We start from the raw sequence: 15374 nt of genomic DNA on the forward strand, positions 1-15374 counted from the left end.
ATAAGGCGTGCGTATAGGCAGGTATATGAACACCTGCGCACCTGCCCGCCTAGACGTGAGCTCTTTAGGCATGGTTCAGGTTACATCCAAGGATCACTGTTTCCAAATTCATTCTTTGCCTCGATGAACATCCTCAACACAAAAAGCGCAGAGACAGTTTTCCCTACTTGTTGTCCGAAAATGTACTTGCCTTGGGCCAATATGTCATTCATGTTCGTGTTGTTAGTCGGTTATTATTGCCCACTACAATTTTAGCATGGTGGATGCATGTCCAGACATGGATTGTTTGTTTAAGCCTGTGAGCGACTGGAAACTACAAAGAATCACAAAGTAACCATCAACTTCTCCCACTTGTCTCCTCCCCCAGCAGGTCTCTCCTCCCCCAGCAGGTCTCTCTTCCCCCAGGAGGTCTCTCTTCCCCCAGCAGGTCTCTCCTCCCCCAGAAGGTCTCTCCTCCCCCAGAAGGTCTCTCCTCCCCCAGAAGGTCTCTCCTCCCCCAGCAGGTTTCTCTTCCCCCAGCAGGTCTCTCCTCCCCCAGGAGGTCTCTCTTCCCCCAGCAGGTCTCTCTTCCCCCAGCAGGTCTGTCTTCCCGCAGCAGGTCTCTCTTCCCGCAGCAGGTCTCTCTTCCCCCAGCAGGTCTCTCTTCCCCCAGCAGGTCTCTCCTCCCCCAGCAGGTCTCTCCTCCCCCAGCAGGTCTCTCTTCCCCCAGCAGGTCTCTCCTCCCCCAGCAGGTCTCTCTTCCCCCAGCAGGTCTCTCCTCCCCCAGCAGGTCTCTCCTCCCTCAGCAGGTCTCTCTTCCCCCAGCAGGTCTCTCTACCCCAGCAGGTCCAGTTGTTGATTATGGTAGACTACATGGAAGTAGCAAACGTTTATACCCTCTTAACTGAGATTATAGAGCAGCACTACTAAATTCCACTCAATCGCTCCTCTTCCAGTCTTGAGGCCCATCGGATTAGCTTGTTCTGCTCTGCTGCTGTGTAGCTGTACTGCCACCTAGTGGAGAACACGCCAGGAGCCTTACAGCTGATAGTCCAGCAGTAAATCAAACGCAAACGGAAACAGATGGAATTCTCAGAAATTAATCTCAAAGATATTTATTTAACAGGATAATCAAACAGTAGCTTGTGAAACATCTGTACAACACTAAAGGAGGGAGAGTGCCCTGCTACCAGACAGTCCTCTGGTGATGATGTGTTTCCTGTGAGGCTGGGGGAGAGGGGGGGCTGTAGGGCCAGAGGGGTGGTGGGGAGGAGTGGAGGATGGGTGGAGGGAAGGGGCAGAGGGATGGTGGAGGGACAGAGGGGTGGAGGAGAAGTGGAGGGGAGGAGGGACAGAGGGGTGGTAGAGGCGTGGAGGAGAGGTGGAGGGGAGGAGGGACAGAGGGGTGGTAGAGGCGTGGAGGAGAGGTGGAAAGGGGAGGGACAGAGGGGTGGTAGAGGCGTGGAGGAGAGGTGGAAAGGGGAGGGACAGAATGGTGGTAGAGGCGTGGAGGAGAGGTGGAGGGAGGAGGGACAGAGGGGTGGTAGAGGCGTGGAGGAGAGGTGGAGGGGGGAGGGACGGAGGGGTGGTAGAGAGGTGGAGGAGAGGTGGAGGGGAGGAGGGACGGACGGGTGGTAGAGGCGTGGAGGAGAGGTGGAGGGACGGAGGGGTGGTAGAGAGGTGGAGGGGAGGAGGGACAGAGGGGTGGAAGGGAGGAGGGACAGAGGGGTGGAGGAGAGGTGGAGGGGGGAGGGACGGAGGGGTGGTAGAGGCGTGGAGGGGAGGAGGGACGGAGGGGTGGTAGAGGCGTGGAGGGGAGGAGGGACAGAGGGGTGGTAGAGAGGTGGAGGGGAGGAGGGACAGAGGGGTGGAAGGGAGGAGGGACGGAGGGGTGGTAGAGGCGTGGAGGAGAGGAGGGACGGAGGGGTGGTAGAGGCGTGGAGGGGGGAGGGACGGAGGGGTGGTAGAGGCGTGGAGGAGAGGAGGGACGGAGGGGTGGTAGAGGCGTGGAGGAGAGGAGGGACGGAGGGGTGGTAGAGGCGTGGAGGAGAGGTGGAGGGGGGAGGGACAGAGGGGTGGAAGGGAGGAGGGACAGAGGGGTGGTAGAGGTGTGGAGGAGAGGTGGAGGGGGGAGGGACGGAGGGGTGGAAGGGAGGAGGGACAGAGGGGTGGTAGAGGTGTGGAGGAGAGGTGGAGGGGGGAGGGACGGAGGGGTGGTAGAGGCGTGGAGGAGAGGAGGGACGGAGGGGTGGTAGAGGCGTGGAGGGGAGGTGGAGGCGTGGAGGGGAGGTGGAGGGGTGGTAGAGGCGTGGAGGGGAGGTGGAGGAGAGGTGGAGGGGTGGTAGAGGCGTGGAGGAGAGGTGGAGGGGGGAGGGACAGAGGGGAGATGGAGGCCTCATCGTTTCCTCCTGGTCTCAAACTTGTAGACAGCGGGGGTGTTTTGTGTCTCCTTCTGAACCTTCACCCTGGAGGTCTTATCCTGGAACAGAGATCACATCAGCCCTACAGTCCAATCAGAGATCACATCAGCCCTACCTACTGTCCAATCAGAGATCACATCAGCCCTACCTACTGTCCAATCAGAGATCACATCAGCCCTACCTACAGTCCAATCAGAGATCACATCAGCCCTACTGTCCAATCAGAGCAGACAGACAGAGACCAGCCGGCAGAGGTTCACTGCCCCAGTCCTAACCCCAGCCTCAGTCCCAGCCTTAGCCCCAGCCTCAGCCTCAGCCCCAGTCCTAGCCTTAGCCCCAGCCTCAGCCCCAGTCCTAGCCCCAGTCCTAGCCCCAGTCCTAGCCCCAGCCCCAGTCCTAGCCCCAGTCCTAGCCCCAGCCCTAGCCCCAGCACCAGCCCTAGCCCCAGCACCAGTCCTAGCCCCAGCACCAGTCCTAGCCCCAGCACCAGTCCTAGCCCCAGCACCAGTCCTAGCCCCAGCTCCAGTCCTAGCCCCAGCCTCAGCCCCAGCCTCAGCCCCAGCACCAGCCCTAGCCCCAGCACCAGCCCTAGCCCCAGCACCAGCCCTAGCCCCAGCTCCAGTCCTACATTTAGACATTTACATTTAGTCATTTAGCAGACGCTCTTATCCAGAGCGACTTACAGTAAGTACAGGGACATTCCCCCGAGGCAAGTTGGGTGAAGTGCCTTGCCCAAGGACACAACGTCAGTTGGCATGACCGGGAATCGAACTGGCAACCTTCGGATTACTAGTCCGACTCCCTCACCGCTCAGCCACCTGACTCCCTAGCCCCAGTGCTAGCCTCAGCCCCAGTGCTAGCCTCAGCCCCAGTTCTAGCCTCAGCCCCAGTCCTAGCCCCAGCCCCAGTCCTAGCCCCAACTCAAGCCCCAGCCTCAGCTCCAGCCCTAGCCTCAGCCCCAGTCCTAGCCTCAGCCCCAGTCCCAGTCCTAGCCTCAGCCCCAGTCCTAGCCCCAGTCCCAGTCCTAGCCTCAGTCCCAGCCCCAGCCCAGCAGAGCTCACCTGCAGGTCTTTGCGTGTCTGGATCTTCTGTGCGATGACGAACATCTTCTTCTCTCTGTCGACCCGCTGAGACAGCAGGTGGTATTGGTGTCTACGCTGCCGGGCCAGTTTCTACAAGACATGTGGGACACACAGGACACGTGACACACGTGACACACAGGACACGTGACACACGTGACACACAGGACACGTGACACACGTGACACACAGGACACGTGACACACGTGACACACTTGACACACTTGACACACAGGACACGTGACACACAGGACACGTGACACACAGGACACGTGACACACAGGATTGATTGTGTGTCAAGCGTGTGTGTGCGTGCGTGCGTGAAAGAGGGTGTGTGTGTGTGTGTACCTTCACACTGCCAGGCTCCACTGCTCCCTGGACAGTCTTGGTCTCCAGGGTTAGGAGGGTGGGTCTGTTAAACACCCTCCCCAGCAGCTCTGGGGCTGTGTCCAGGTGTCTAGCCAGGTCAAACTGCTGGACTGGGGAGGGGGGAGAGAGAGAGGGGGGGGGGACAGAGAGAGAGAGACAGAGAAAGAGCGAGATCATTGGTCTTGTGGGCAACATGAAGGTAAGTACCAACACATCCTTCTAGTTTCTTGATGATTAATAAATATATGTATGGAGTCAGGTGGCTGAGCGGTTAGGGAATCGGGCTAGTAATCAGAAGGTTGCTGGTTCGATCCCCAGCTCTGCCAAATGACGTTGTGTCCTTGGGCAAGTCACTTCACCCTACTTGCCTCGGGGGAATGTCCCTGTACTTACTGTAAGTCGCTCTGGATAAGAGCATCTGCTAAATGACTAAATGTAAATGTATAAATTCCTCCACCTTCTTTCTCAGAGTCCATGAAGAAGGTGTGCTGGTTTCTCTGTCTGCCCTCTGCGTCCAGGACGTGCAGTTCCGATTTCAACCTCTCAATTTTCTGTAACAGAAGAAGAAGAACTTTTAAACCTACCGCAACAGTCAGACACACACTCACTACAAACACCTCACACTGTCAGTCTGTCAACTGTAGCTGGATTTACAGACATCCTCAGATTAGTTGGTACACTTACTGCTCTGAAATAATGCTCCATTTTTCCTGAAAAGTGATGACATTAAAAGCTATGTCATCATGTATACTTCATGCCTTTGGTATTTCATAGAATAAAGCAAAGAAGCTGTGAAGAGAAATTATTGATCATTCTACAAAGTTATTCTAACATGGCCTGGACACTTGTTGGTACCCCTTAGAAAAGATAATAATTGGATAATAGTGATTTGTTTATTTAATAAGTATTACACGTCTCCAGTCTTGGGGGGACAGTAGTCGTACACAATGACGGGTGTCATTGTGTACGACTACTGTCCTACTGTCCTACTGGTCCATGTTCAGGTGCACACAATGACGGGTGTCATTGTGTGCACCTGAACATGGACCAGAGTAGGGCTGCAAAGATTAGCCGACATTATCGAAAAAGTTGACAATAAAAAATTTGCCTAAATTCCCTGGCCTAAATACGTCCACTGCAAACATTTATCATATTCTCATGTAGGCCCAAAATAACAAAACATGTAATTATTACTTGTGAACAAATATCATTCACGTCTTACTAAACGTAGTCACGCGAAAGTGAGCGAGGTAAACAAATCCGTTCCGTTTCCTCTTCTCAGCCTATACAGGTCAAGTGAAAAATTATCCAAAGACCCGTACCCGAAGACCGAGGCAAGATGAAAGAATCATTTGTTTCCTCTAGCTAGCAGTACTGAGCCTATGCAGGTCACGTGAAAAGCGATCCAAAGACTTGTACCCGGCAGATGACGAATCGTTCACCTTCCAACCATGTCTTCGGATCAATGTTTCGTTCTTCTGACAACCGAGTCTTCGGATCAATGTTTCGTTCATCTGCCGGGTACGAGTCTTTGGATAATTTTTCGCGTGACCTGCATAGGCTCAGTACTGCCTAGCTAGAGGAAACAAATGATTCCTTTATTTTGCCTCGGTCATGACATCTCTGACGTTGATAACAAACCAAACTGTTTCAAAATTGGTTGAAAATTTAGCAAATTTATGGTCATTTAAAAAGTACATGTAGCATCAACACAATGTTATGGGTGAGCGAGTTGACTGTAGCAAGATGGCCGCCATGTGTGGACGTTTGACTCTGTTGTCCGGCAACGCGGACGAGACATCTACCCTTTATATATATCTATGGATGGCAATGTTATGACACCGATATGACTATTGTGAAGACAGCCAACTTGGTGAGATTTTAATGTAGGTTGCTGTAAAAACTTTGATTTGTTTGTTAAGTGAGAGCCCCGACAGCCTCCATTGACGACTGCGGCAGCTATTGTCGATCTGCATCTGATGAGTATTTTCTTAATTTCGTACCAGGGTCAATTCTACACAAAAAGTCAGAAGGACAGTGTTTTAAAGATATGGCGATTGCAAAGACATCCAGTGGGTCAGAATATTTTGTGATGTGTAAAACTTGGAATTTGAGTGAGACCGCGTCTTGTTTTCACGCAAGTCAGACTCAGCCCGCCCACTGGCAGTGTGTAGTAGGATGTGCTGTTGCACAGCGAGTATCGTATCGTGCCTACCAAAGACTTCACTTGGTGTAACAGAAGTCTTACTTTCAAGTCTAGAATTGATGTATTTTTGGTTTCTTCATCGATCCTTCAATTTATGAAAGACGTTAATCATCTTTATGCCCCATTAACTGACCATAAGCAAATGATGTTGAAGTTAAGTGCAACTAAGGAGATTTCTGGTTTTCGGGGTTATTGGAAATTTAACAACTCTCTTTTGAACGATGATTCCTTTAATGACTATCAAAAATCTAGTAGAAGAATTCCTCAATGACGGCCTAAATGACAACTACAGGACAAAATGGGAATACTTTAAGTTAAAAGTCAGACATGTTGCTATTAAAAGGAGTTAGGAAATTAAAAAATTTAAAAGTAGGGTAGAAGCTGACTTGATGCACAAACTTGACACTCTACTGACAAAAGTAAACATTAACTTGGAAGAAGAAATTGAAATAAGGAGAATCCAGCCACAGCTGGACCAAATGTATTTAGACTTGGCAAAAGGAGCGTTCATTAGGCCAAGAGCCAAATGGCTGGAAGAATGGGGGGAAAAAACAAGTTACTTTTTTGCTCGAGAAAAGACATTTTAAAAGAGAATCTTTATCTGCCCTCAATATTGATGGAGTTCCTTCTAAATATCCAAAGTTAATTTCTGATTTTGTCTCAAAATGTTATAGGAATTTATAACAATCACAATTTAATGAAGCAGATTGTGCAAATTTCATGGAGGATGTTCAGGCTACCATCCCTTCAATTGATGAGGACTTTAAATCATTGTGTGAATCTGAGTTACTGAAGTTAAAGATGCACTTTTTTCAATGAAGGGCAAATCTCCAAGAATTGACAGCCTATCTGTTGAATTCTATATACATTTTTGGGAACTTCTTCATATCTCTTTATTATGTGTATACAAAGAATGCATCAGCCACAAGGAGATGACAGCTACAATGAAGCAAGGCATTATTTATCTAATCCCAAAACTTGACAAAGATTCTCTATTAATTGATAATTGGCGTCCTATTACTCTCTTAACAATAGATTATAAATATTGGCTTTAGTTTACTCGAACAGATTTAAAAAAGGGCTTGACTATTATAGCTGAAACTTATGAAAAATCGACATATTAGTTGTAATATCAGACTCATCTTAGATTTGCTGGATTATGCAGAAGCAGTTAAGTCTGAGGCACTTATTTTGTTTCTAGACTTTTATAAGGCCTTTGACACAATTGAGCACACATTTCTTTTCCAGTCCCTTAAAGCGTTTGGATTTGGTAACAGCTTTGTTGACATTGTCAGTATGTTCTATAAAGATATTAATAGCTCGGTTATAATTAATCTCAATACCGCTAAAAGATTTCAAATTAATAGAAGGGTCAGGCAGGGGTGCCCTATCTCCCCCTTCTTATTTATCTTAGTCACAGAATTATTATCGCTTAGAATTATATCTGACAAATATTTTGAAGGAATGTCTATTTGGTAAGGAGTTAAAAATTTCCCAATTGCCGGATGACAGTACGATAAAAAGAAAGACAAGAACCAGTTATGTAACTCTATTAACTTTATAGAGCAATTTTCCAAGGCTTCAGGTTTAAAATTGAATATGTCCAAATGTGAAATTTCTCTGCATGGTTGTGATGATAGTGTAATTGGAAATATTCCAGTTAAGGATTCCGTAAAATATCTGGGTATATTTATAACTAAAAATCTTATTGCTAGACAACATCTAGATTTTTCAAGTAGACTAAAGAAGACAAAACATATTTTTAACATCTGGCTCCAAAGGGACTTGTCTATTTTGGGTGGAGTTCTCCTCTCCAAAGCAGAGGGCCTATCTCGTTTTGTGTATCCATCTTGATCATTATTTGTAAATGACTCAACAGCCACTGATGTAAATAGAATTTTTCTGGATTTTATTTTGAAAAATAAGTCACAAACTAAAGGAAAATGTACTTTCCAATGGTAAAGCAGAAGGTGGTCTAGAAGTCCTAGATTTCATTGACACAGTGAACACCTTTAAAGTTAATTGGTTAAAAATATGTCTTATAAACCATGAGACAATTTGGTATTTTATCTCAAATCAAATCTTTATCAAAATTGGAGGCCTTTCTTTTATTTTAAAATGTAATTTCTTGCCAAATAAACTGCCAATTAATTTATCGTAGTTCCATCAACAAGCCCTTCTAGCTTGGAAGCTTGCTTTTGTCCAAAATTTTTCACCGCATAAAGCTTTCCTATGGAACAACTGTAACATACTTATTTTGAATAAGTCCTTATTTTTCCTAGGTGGTTCCAAAGAGATTTAAATCACATTCTTTTCAATGAATCTGGTGATATGCTATCCTATGAAGAGTTTATGAATGTACACAGTTTTCCAATTCCTTTCAGAGAATTTAATTCTTTAATTTGTGCAATCCCAAATGGTTTAATTTTACTTATAAAAAATCACTTGAGTTATGATATAAACGATATATCACAGCCATTACTATCATTGGATGGATTTGACTTAACACATTAAATGTAACAATAAGCATATTCGCCAATTTTTTCAGAGAAAGACTGCAATGGTGACAAGAGGCAAGTTTTTGTGGGGATCTAAAATTGAGAACATAAACTGGAGAAGGGCTTGGCTTCTACCGTATAAGTACTGTAGGCTAAGGAAATACACCTCAACATTTTACACAACATATACCCTACTAATTACCTCGTTGCTAAGTTTGCCAACATTGACTCCTCCTGTACATTTTGTAAACAGAACGTTGAAACATTATCTCATGTTTTTTGAGTGTGAAATATCAAAAAAGTTTTAGACAGACTTGGGAGTCTTTTTTGAGCCCACCAACTCTATCTACACCTTTAACCTTAAATATATAATATGTTTCTACAATAATTCAGGTAATTGTGCCCTGGAGTACCTAATTAATTTGATCACTGTATGCCCAATTCTATATTCAAAAGCAGAAATTCTCTAATTCATCTCCTAATTTTGTTCCTTTTCTCATAGAATTTAAATCTCTACTGAAGTCTGTTCAGTTGGCTCAAAGTGCAATAAAAATATTTTTTTCAAAAGCTGAAGTGATTTCCTGGTTTTATTTATTAGTTAGAATAAGTATAACAATTTTTTATTTATTTATTGCAAAAGCTGAATAATCAGTAGGCTTTGAATGATTAATCAGTGAAAAAAAAGAATGATTTGTCGACTAATCGTTCTAATAATCGTTATATTAGTCGATTATCAAAATAATAGTTTGTTGCAGCCCTAGACCAGAGACAGCAAGAGAGCGAAAGCTGTCTGAAGACAACAGAAGGAGAATAATATGTAAAGACTACAAGATCATCTCCAAGCAGCTTGATGTTCCTGTGACAACAAGAAGCGCAAGGTCCATGGAACGGCAGCAAGCCTCCCTGTGTGCAGCTGCAAGAGGAAAATCCAACCCAGATTAAACAGAAGGATAGAGGCAGGCAGGAAAAGAACAAGATTGAGGACAACTGCCAAAGAGAGACTAGCTGAACTCCAAGATGAAGGTATTTCAGTTTCTGATCACACCATCCTTCACATTTCAGTGAGAGAGGCCTCCAAGGAAGAAGACCCAGGAGGACTACACTGTTGAAAGAAAAACAAAGAGACCAGACTGGAATGTGCTCAAATGCATATTGACAAGCCACAATCCTTCTGGGAGAATGTCCTTTGGATAGATGAGTCGAAACTGCAGCTTTTTGGCAAGTCACATCAGCTGTATGTTCACAGATGAAAAAACGAAGCTTTCAAAGAAAAGAACACCATACCTTCAGTGAAACATGGAGGAGGCTTGTCATGTTTTGGGGCTGCTTTGCTGTGCCTGGCACAGGGTGCCTTGAATCTATGCAGGACACAATGACATCTCAACACTATCAGGGCATTCTGGAACAACGTACTGCCCAGTGTCAGAGAGCTCTGTCTCAGTCACAGGCCATGGGTCTGCCCAGTGTCAGAGAGCTCTGTCTCAGTCACAGGCCATGGGTCTGCCCAGTGTCAGAGAGCTCTTTCTCAGTCACAGGCCATGGGTCCTCCAACAGGATAACGACCCAAAACACAGCTTAACGAACCCAAGAATGGATAGGAACAAAACATTGAACTGTTCTGAAGTAACTTTCCAAGAGTCCTGATCTGAATCCTATTGAACATATATGGGAAGAGCTGCAGTATCACAGAGATCCAGAGTGGGCCAGACTACCTGTTAAAAAGTAAGGTCTGATTTGTAGTAAACATAATTTTTGTTATAGTTTTAGTTTCAAGTTATTTCAGAGGATATTGTGCCTTTCTCTCTTTATGTGGAGGGGTACCAACCAGCGCTTGACATTAATATTTTTGCTCACCAGCCACTGTGGCTAGTGGTTTTCCAAAGTTACTAGCCACTCAGTAATTTCATTAGCCACAATTTTGTTGTTGGGAAATTAAGTTTTATTTGATTAAAGTTGACTACGGTTTGCTACAATTGACTTGAATAACTAGATTTACAATTCTTTCACATGTAAATGACCATTGCCAACACCCAAATAAAGATTACATAAAATGTATATGTAAAAAAATATATGAACTAAACTGAAAAAAACCCGCAAGCAAAACGACACCATCAACATCATTATTTTTGTCTAATCAATTCCGATTCCCAAATGTCCTACAAACAAATGTTTATCTTATATTGTATGTTTGTGTATGTGTGAAAGCGAGAATGAATGTTGAAATGCGTGGTTCCACGGTCAATGCGTGAGGCTTGAGAACCCTGCAATGAGTTTATTATTTTAGATGTGTTTTGAGAAGACTAGCCTACAACAGTGTTGCAAACTTTTCAAAAAACCTTGGAGTGAGATTTGGTGGGGCTGTCACAGTTACAGTGAACCTGGCGCCACCCGTGCAGGGTTTAGATCTCGGCACAAGGCAACACAGAAGACTAGAGACGCTCTGTGAGTCGCTCTGGATAAGAGCGTCTGCTAAATGACAACAAAAAAAAACTTCGGCGTACAAAAATATATTTGATTATTTAGTAAAAACAAGTATCTCCAGCCCCGCTCAGCCTGATTGGCAACCGGTGCGACGAAACCCTCCCTCTCCCGTTCCACCCCGCGACAGGGCCAACCAAAATTTTGCAGCGCAACCCAACCCAGTCCCGAGACGAGATTTCACGGGTGTTCGTGCGTCGTGAGCTTGAGTGTTGCTTCACTCAGTGTATCTGCGCCTCGTCCATTACTGGTTACAACGTTAGCTGAACTACTTGGTCGTTTACTTCTCAGCGTGAGAAATACAATGTGTGGGTGAGAGCGTGTGAATTGTTTGAAATGCGAGAGAGTTGGCAGCCCTGCTACAATAAAAAAAATAGAGATATAGAATTCCACCCGCCAAAGTGGCTAGTAAGACTGACTGCTTTACCCGCCAGACGAATTCTACCCGCATTTGGCGGGTGGGCGGGTGCTAATGTCATGCCCTGGTACCAACACATTGGAGCAGGTCTGTACCGAGATGTAGCGCATTGTTAGAGTGGTAGAGCATGAATGCAGATACAGTGGCAGGTTCAAATCCCCCCATAACACCGCTATTGAGAAAAGCATCAGCTTTAAAAACTGTTATTATAACAATGTGAATAATAATTTCAGTTCTTCAGAGATGGTTGACTTAAATATCTCAACCCCATAACTGTTAGGTTGAAAACATTATGGTACATTACTGTTGTATGAACAGCGGTTGCACAGTGAGGACAACCTATCAAACACTGAACAGCGGTTGCACAGTGAGGACAACCTATCAAACACTGAACAGCGGTTGCACAGTGAGGACAACCTATCAAACACTGAACAGCGGTTGCACAGTGAGGACAACCTATCAAACACTGAACAGCGGTTGCACAGTGAGGACAACCTATCAAACACTGAACAGCGGTTGCACAGTGAGGACAACCTATCAAACACTGAACAGCTGTTGCACAGTGAGGACAATCTATCAAACACTGAACAGCGGTTGCACAGTGAGGACAATCTATCAAACACTGAACAGCGGTTGCACAGTGAGGACAACCTATCAAACACTGAACAGCGGTTGCACAGTGAGGACAACCTATCAAACACTGCTGGAGTTTGCAAACAGTTCTGGAGAATTCAGTTCCTGTTTCCCCTTCAGCGTGCTGTCGTGAAATCATGACGTTTTCTCCTGTTGCTAGCTTGAGCTGATAGTATGTGATTAATCATCACGTGTGTTAGTTTATAGTGTACATACTTACCATCAGCATAAAGTACATTTCTTGTAGTTAATTGGCAAATACAGGCTTTAAAGTGTAGAATATATTGTTTATACAATCGTTAGTCAGATGTACATGCTAATTCTAGCTTTCGCCCTTTCGAGTCCCAGCCTAACAGCTAATGTGTTGATTTTATGTAAAACACCTTGAGCTGCAATTCTTGTATGAAATGTGCTATATAATAGTCTTATTATTATTACTATTGTAGGCTGGTAGGACAATATGGAGAAAAAAAAAGACTAAATGTAAATATGATAGGGAACCTGTTTTTTCAGGAGCATTCTCTTGTTCGGACGGTTGTTTATATTTGAGTTTGTTATTATTATTTATGTCGTTTTTAACACACAACCTTACGTTTTGTTGCAGGCACAAACACTATATTGCACTGTAGGATAAGTAGCTTAGTCGGCGTTATTATTTTTGGCTCCTCATCTCAGTTACGCACTAGGATTTACTCCTGAGAAGCGCACCTAGAAAAGTAGTTTGTCATTAATTTACAGTTATCATTATGTTTTATTTATTTGGTACTGTATTATTTGGTAACTATGATTTCAGTTTCGAAAGGCAGCAACTGTTAAAAGCAAAAGCCATCAATGAAATGTTATACAGTTAAACCTCTAATTTAAGAATGTTCATGTGATTTTCTACATCTCTAATGTTGTCAAATAAATGAATGCAGAATAATCCTGAAACCGTGATTATACCTCAGATTATAATCATACCATCAAGATCTATAATCTGTGCATCCCTCTTCACATCACAGTGAAGGTGATGATCAATAACCAGCAGCTGTCACCTGGATCTCAGCAACCCTCTTCATCTCCACGTATCGGGCATCCCTGGTCCTCATCACCTTCAGCTGCTCCTCCGTCACCTCCTCCTCTCCTCGGGGCTTGTTAGCAACATGCACCCCCTCCTGCAGACCAGAGAATCACACCCCATCACTAGTAACACTGACCATCACTAGTAACACTGGCCATCACTAGTAACACTGGCCATCACTAGTAACACTGGCCATCACTAGTAACACTGACCATCACTAGTAACACTGACTATCACTAGTAACACTGACCATCACTAGTAACACTGACCATCACTAGTAACACTGACCATCACTAGTAACACTGACCATCACTAGTAACACTGACTATCACTAGTAACACTGCCCATCACTAGTAACACTGACCATCACTAGTAACACTGACCATCACTAGTAACACTGGAATCACTAGTACCACTGCTACACTTTCGGATGTTGTAGTGCTGTGTCACAAAGAGTTTTTGCAGAGCCGTACAATACAATATTGTAGTTGAGATGTACAGTACCAGCCAAAAGTTTGGACACATTTTTCCATGTTGAGATGTTCATTGTTGTTTATTGATGTGTCTGGTAGCTGAGATGTTACTTTACAGTGTGCCTGGTAAATACAGACTGTTCCTTGACTGACTACACTAATACTGATAGAACTCTGCACTTCTGATCCTTGATTATCTGCTGTTTCTATCTGCCCTGTCTGTACTTCACTATAGATCAAAACATCTGCTAAATGAACCAAATGAAAAATAAAAAGTTAATGTAATATAAACTCTACAAACAAACCACCATGTCTGCGGTGACATGATGTGGTCAGTATTCAGACTCACCTGCAGCTGGGAGCTGACCATCTTGTAGTAGAACTCATCTGGGTTCCTGTCCAGCGCTTTCTTACGCAGGGCAGCCAAGGTATTCTGCTTCTTATGGTAGTCACTGATGGAGACAAAACACGCTTAAACACGTCCTTCTACTTTAAAATCAACATTCTACTCTTTCAAGTTGTTCCTGCCAGTTGGAGCTATATGGGTTTGCCGTCGCTATGACAACAAGGCGACAGCTCTCAATATTAATTCGATGTTGATTTCTTCAATGAGTCAACTCACTCTGCTCGAAGTTTGTAGTCTTTCTTCTTTTCCAGAAAGCCTAAATGTTTCCTGAAACCGGGCTGAAAGAGACAAAGTTAGGTAAAGAGTTTGGTTGGTGTGGATGTTCTTATTGGCTAGAGTAAATGAAAATGAAAAAAATGAATAAATGTAGATAAGCATTCCAGCAGCTATCTAGCTAGTAGTTAGCAACCAACACACAGCAGAATGCTCACCTGCGATCGTTCTTTATGATTCCGCTGTTGGGATTTTAAAGCTTTTCTGAAAGACGACATGCTGGTGACTTGTGAATACTGGACAGCCGGTAATATTGTATAAATATGTTACAATATGTCTAACTTGTAATCCAGAGTCAGATCAGCTCTGACATCAAGCTCGTGCTCCTAAATGTGATGCTTCCTGTAAGGAGCCACGTGGGTTGTTGCACTTATGTGGTTTTGCTGCAGCACATTCGCTAAATTCTGATATTATTTTGTCGTTGTTTTTTTTCTTCTCCTTTTTTGGGTTGAGATAATAATGTTATAACCTTGTAAAAGTGATCATTTTTCTAAATTTCAATCGTTTATATTATAGTTAAATTATAATTGAGGTAAATATTAGATTAGATGGAACAGATTAGATTATTAGAACAGTAGGTGGCAGTATTGATGCGTTCCTTTCACCATACTTGTACGGTCGCAAACCAGGGATGTGACAGGTACCCTTTCTCAAGGCCAGGCTGTGACTCCGTCCATAACGGTATGTGACATTAAATGTCTAGACCCCTATTAGAACTACAGTGTTGTTCTAGATCTCCTGTGTTGTTATAGAACTACAGTGTTGTTCTAGATCTCCTGTGTTGTTATAGAACTACAGTGTTGTTCTAGATCTCTCATGTTTACATTTACATTTAGTCATTTAGCAGAGGCTTTTATCCAAAGTTACTTCCAAGAGAGAGCTTTACAAAAAGTGCATAGGTCAATGATCATAAACAAGGAGATAGCCCCAAACATTGTGGGTAGCCAAAAACTTGAAGCATACATTGTGAAAAAGCAAATAAGTGCCAATGGGTAGAACCAGAAGAGCATGAAGTTAAACAAATTACAATTAAACAACATGAACCTCGAAAGTGCTAGAGTGTACCTGGAGTAAAGCAAGCA

The 15374-nt window shown here is 44.3% G+C and overlaps 1 protein-coding gene across 1 annotated transcript; it reads right to left on the bottom strand.

The window, feature by feature from the left end:
• Positions 1–2276: 2276 nt before the first annotated feature.
• utp11 (UTP11 small subunit processome component) lies at positions 2277–14619 on the bottom strand. The gene is made up of 8 exons (XM_067238293.1): positions 14451–14619; positions 14236–14297; positions 13963–14065; positions 13115–13234; positions 4305–4398; positions 3827–3957; positions 3461–3571; positions 2277–2458 (listed from the first exon to the last, which is right to left on the bottom strand). Exons 1-8 carry the CDS (start codon positions 14508–14510, stop codon positions 2375–2377), a joined length of 765 nt encoding a protein of 254 aa, XP_067094394.1. The 5' UTR covers positions 14511–14619; the 3' UTR covers positions 2277–2374.
• Positions 14620–15374: the final 755 nt, after the last annotated feature.

The sequence above is a fragment of the Osmerus mordax genome, chromosome 6 (genome assembly GCF_038355195.1).
Source record: "Osmerus mordax isolate fOsmMor3 chromosome 6, fOsmMor3.pri, whole genome shotgun sequence".
Taxonomy (NCBI): domain Eukaryota; kingdom Metazoa; phylum Chordata; class Actinopteri; order Osmeriformes; family Osmeridae; genus Osmerus; species Osmerus mordax.

What these genes read in the sequence shown, in the direction of transcription:
- utp11 (XM_067238293.1), bottom strand. Translation starts at nt 14,510, where the DNA reads ATGTCGTCTTTCAGAAAAGCTTTAAAATCCCAACAGCGGAATCATAAA. An exon ending in ATCATAAAGAACGATCGCAG is followed by an intron (nt 14,298 to 14,450) that starts GTGAGCATTCTG and finishes TGTCTCTTTCAG; the next exon opens with CCCGGTTTCAGGAAACATTT. An exon ending in TGGTCAGCTCCCAGCTGCAG is followed by an intron (nt 13,235 to 13,962) that starts GTGAGTCTGAAT and finishes TCTGGTCTGCAG; the next exon opens with GAGGGGGTGCATGTTGCTAA.